General features: G+C 48.8%; 1 protein-coding gene across 1 annotated transcript in view; it reads right to left on the bottom strand.

Moving 5' to 3' along the window:
• The window catches only part of LOC102678499 (protein split ends-like), a 200,485-nt gene that overhangs the window by 7,266 nt on the left and 188,632 nt on the right, over positions 1-4,587 (bottom strand). Inside the window, exons 6-7 of the mRNA XM_031509949.1 lie at positions 1,775-4,587; positions 1,477-1,641 (exon numbers count right to left, since the gene is read on the bottom strand). The exon at positions 1,775-4,587 is cut by the window's right edge and continues 13 nt beyond it. Coding sequence (XP_031365809.1) covers positions 1,477-1,641; positions 1,775-4,587 — 2,978 coding nt within the window. The remainder of the gene's footprint in view (positions 1-1,476; positions 1,642-1,774) is intronic.

The following is a 4,587-nucleotide window of genomic DNA, read 5'->3' on the forward strand; positions in this document are numbered from 1 at the left end:
AAGAAAATTTTAAAAGAATTGGAATGACACTCGTATGAAAATGATTTTAGACAGATGAGAGTTCAAAGTGTGCTACTGTTTATAGAAAACTTACGTTTTCTACGCTATAAATGGCCGAATTATAAATATATGGCACGTTCAAAATTTTCATTCGTCGAGGCATGCAAACGAGAAATGATACCAAGATGACAAAATCCAAACTCTGATTACGCATGCTCATTGCAAGGTATTTTTTTTTTTTTTCTTTCCTTTGCAATATTATTTAGGAATAATGTAATGTCAGATAATTTCTATATCAAGAGATCGATATTGTTTAGCAAAAATTTATTTTTTCTCTCTATTTGCCATTATAAAGAATCGTGTTTAATTTTTTTTTTTCTTTTCTTCGTTTTTCAATGTTTTCCTTAAAAACTCGTTAACACACGTTTGTTCATACAAGTTACATTATTGCAATTTACGTTTCTTTTTTTAAATAATAATTCCAAAGAAAACCGAGCTGGGAGGGCGTCGAGAGCTCGGCCCACGGGAAGGTATTATTCTACGCGTAAAAAAAAAAAAAAACTCAATAACGTTTTTTTAAATACAAACTAATTACAAACTTAATAGATATCGATCAGAAACGCGTAATCGTGCCCTTTGCGAGAAGGGGAATGCCACAGAAAATTATGTAAATATAGTTAATTTAAAATGTACAAAACTAATCGAATCGACCCGTACGAAAGAAAGATGCGCTCAATCCTCGGACGATGAGTCAGTGTCCTCACCGTCGTCACCCTCTTGCGCGTACACGAATTGATTGTAAATGTATGGATTGATATAGGCCTGCTTATTGGGCGAGTAGTTCACGACAGCAATGCTATTAGGATCAGACCTATAATTGTACAAATGAGGATAAAGTCCTGAGGGCGCAGCGATACCGATATTTACAAATTTCTGATAACTCTCGCAACTGTCCGGGCAATAAGGAATACCGAGGCTTTGACCCTCCAAATGCTTATCGTCCGTCGAATTTTGATGTATATCGTCGTGTTGGCCGGCAACGCGTTGCGAGTTTTGTTGCGGATCGTTCTGTTCGGGCACGGCGCAAGATTTCGTCTCGAACTTTTGAGGCAACATGGAAGAGCAATGCGCATGGTCTGGCACTAAAGTTTGCTGTCGATAAACGTTCGTATTGGGAACATATTGCTGATCGTGATAGAGGATCGGCTGATAATGACCGTGACCTACGACCGGCAATGTATTTACTTCCACCTCTCTATAAGAGAAGTCGGCCATATTATCTTTAGTGGCGCTTGCTAGCTGATCTTCGGAGGGGGATTGGTCCATTGTGTCTGAATATATGGAATGATTTGGTGATGATGTGTCCATATGCTCCTGTGAGTCAGCGTATGTGTTTTCATCATGTGTCGTATCGGCCGGCTGGTGCATGTCTGTTAGAGTTAGATGACGGTTGACCTGATCTACTTGGGTACCAACCTGGATCCCAGTAGTAACCGTCGACTCCACGTACGTTTTTCCATGGAGACCCGGTTGACTAAGCGTGATCTCTTTCGTCGTGATACCCTGAATCCTCCAATCTTCAGACGCCACTGGAACGTCGCCCGAGTCCGGTTCGCTACTCGACACGCAATGAACCATCGGCTGGAAACGCAAATTTAATCGTGTAATCGTGATTATTTCGTCGATCGAATTAAAAATACTTTTCCTTTTCGAGACAACGTATAATACTTATCGATAGCAATTAATTTAACAATCGAACGATTCGCTATATTACCGTGGACGACGAATGATGTCTAGCTGTGATCGGTGGTGCAGGTGAGGCAGCTCCATGCGTCGTAGTGTCCACAGCGGGGCTGTTCGACCTTTGGCTATTTCCCGGGCTGTGGGTGGTAGTGTCAGGCGGTGATCCTTGCCTCATCATGGCCGACTGAGCCATATTCGCTTGGTTTCCAGCTGTCTGGGTGGACACCGAGTGTCTTGCCATCAGAGGACTGTGTTGATCGCTCTGTTGACCCGTTTTCTCGACCACGGTCGTGCTGCTGCTCGCAAGAACGTATTGCTGTTGTTCGACGTTTTGCTCCGAGGAGGGAGAATTCACGCTACTTTTAGGAGAGGTGGGCGCCTTTCCTTGAATCATTCCAGAACTCAAGATGTACGATTGATTGTGATCGATATTTAAGGAAGGATCGACCGTGGTTCCGTTAGAAGCCGCAGCTTGAAAATTAGGTATCTGATTGTTAGATACCATGGTCGTTTGTTGCTGCACGATCGTGGTGTTCTGTTGAACGAACGTCGTGTTCTGTTGATTGGGGGCAGACGAAACGGCGATATTTTGCGCTGTCCCGCAAGGTACCATCAACGTCTGACCGTTCATCTGTATGAATTCCTGCTGGCCCTGCATGTTTGTCGGTCGTACCTGCGATGCGTTGAAAGTCACCTGCTGATTCGGGCTCACGTTCGCCACTATCGGGCTCAATTGATTCCCGAACGACGTGGTTCCATTCACCAAAAATTGTCCGCTGTTCGGCGAGAGGAATTGCGCGCCGGGGCTGTGCTGTTGAATAATCTTCCCTCCGGTGGCTTGCGGCGCCCGAATCACCATTCCAGCAGGACCAGCTGCCAGAATGCTCTGACTCGGATTGAATATTCCGCTGTGGCTCTGCACCGGGGTCAACACGTTCTGACCGTTCACGTTCTGGATCTGCAGCTGCATACCGATATTTCCCGTGTCCTGGAGCAAGGTAGCCGTCCCATCCGCGGACATCACCATACTCCCTATACCAGGTACGATGAACTGTTGTATGGTGGGGAAATTTTGCACCATACCAGCGGCGCCGTTCAACAGATTCACCGGCTGCAGAAGATTTATTTGCTGAGCCGGTTGGGGATTCGTGATGATTTGTTGAGCGTTGAACTGGGCCGACGTGGCGCCAGCCTGCCCGTTCATCACCAATTGAGCCGGGGCTCCACCCTTTCCAGGAACGATGGTCAACGCTTGCAACATCGGCCCGCCTATGCTCTGAGTCTGGAAGTTCTGCTGCGCGAAGTTCGACTGCGATTGCATCAACATGCCCGCGTTCTGCTGGGACGAGGCGATGTGCAACATCGAGGCCACTGTTTGCGGATTAGCCTTTCGTTTCTTGTACGCCTTCTTCTTGCTCATTGCCGATTCGGGGGAGAGTAACGCCGGTTGCCGGTTCACCATCCCTTGATTCGCGCTCACGCTCCTAGCCACGTCCTGATTCGCGTCCAGGATCGACTGGGCATTCTGTATCACGTTCCCAGTTGCGACCGTTAGATGCGGTATCTGAACGTTCTGGCCTATGCTGTCCATCGTCATGACACCGGGTTGGATAAGGACAGGGGTCTGTATAGTGTTGACGAGCACCGTTGGTTGCCCGATAACTTGCTGCGCCATGCCCACAGCTGGGATCACTTGACTAACAGCACCTGTCACGCTGGTCACCATAGGGGACACCGACAAAGGTGGCATAGAGTTCGAGTTGGAAATGATTTTAGGAGGTGGTGGTGCCATGACACCGTTGATTCCCGACCCCGTGCTAGCCATTATTAATTGGCCGCCGTTCGACACTAGTATGTGTCCAGGAGGTAGAGTAGATCCGGCAGGATGTTTCAGTATCCCACCGGACGTAAGAACGTTGTGAACCTGTACGTTGGACTGAGGATGCTGTTGAGTCGGTTGCTGTTGTTGCTGCTGCTGTTGTTGTTGTTGTTGCTGTTGATGATTTTGCGGTTGCGCTGGTGAATTGGTACTGGCCTGAGGTACTTGTATGCTACTCACGACGCTCTGAACCATCTCCAACGGCGATTTCGAGACGCTTATCGCTATCGACGCTTGACTATTCGGAAGGGACGAAGTCGTAGGAACGACGGTGGTCGGCAATGTCGTCGAGGACGCTTGATGCTGAGATTTGTTCGAAAGTATATCGGGTATGGCTGGATTCGGTATTCCAGAAGGCGTGTTTATCGACACAGTGGCGGTATTCGCTCTTCCAGCCAGCACAGAGGTGATGGTGTTACTGCTAACTGTATGACCACTCGCCATCGTGGTTATCACCGACGACGTACCCGCGAAATGATTGATCGGCACTCTGGAGACGGCGTTTACGGTATGGGGATGCGGTTGATAACCGTCCAAGGACGACTGCCTGGTTGTCTGCCTCTTCGTCATCTGAGACGACATGCCGTCCGTACTGGATGTTTGCGACGAGGGTGTGCTAGAAGGAACTACGACGTTTGAACTCGTTGCGGCGGAGCAAGGCGTTTCCGCGCGTTGCTCTTGCCCAACGCTGCTCACCGAGGATTGCGAGGGTTGTTGAGCCTGGGGCGTTAACGGTTGAGATGGCACCTGACCAGAGGAAGTAGAATGCGAATGAGGTGTGGGCGGTTGCGAGTAACTGTGGGGCGTCGACGGTTGAGACGAAATGAGACTTTGAGGCGTGGCCGGCTGCGATATACCGGGTGTCGACGAAGCTGGCGTGTCCGAATTCGCTGGACTGTTGGTGCCGATAGGCGAGCCATGGCTGGTGCTCACGGTACCACCCTGGATCGGCCTCGAGTCGGCTT

The sequence above is a fragment of the Apis dorsata genome, unplaced genomic scaffold, assembly GCF_000469605.1.
Source record: "Apis dorsata unplaced genomic scaffold, Apis dorsata 1.3 scaffold_194, whole genome shotgun sequence".
Lineage (NCBI taxonomy): Eukaryota > Metazoa > Arthropoda > Insecta > Hymenoptera > Apidae > Apis > Apis dorsata.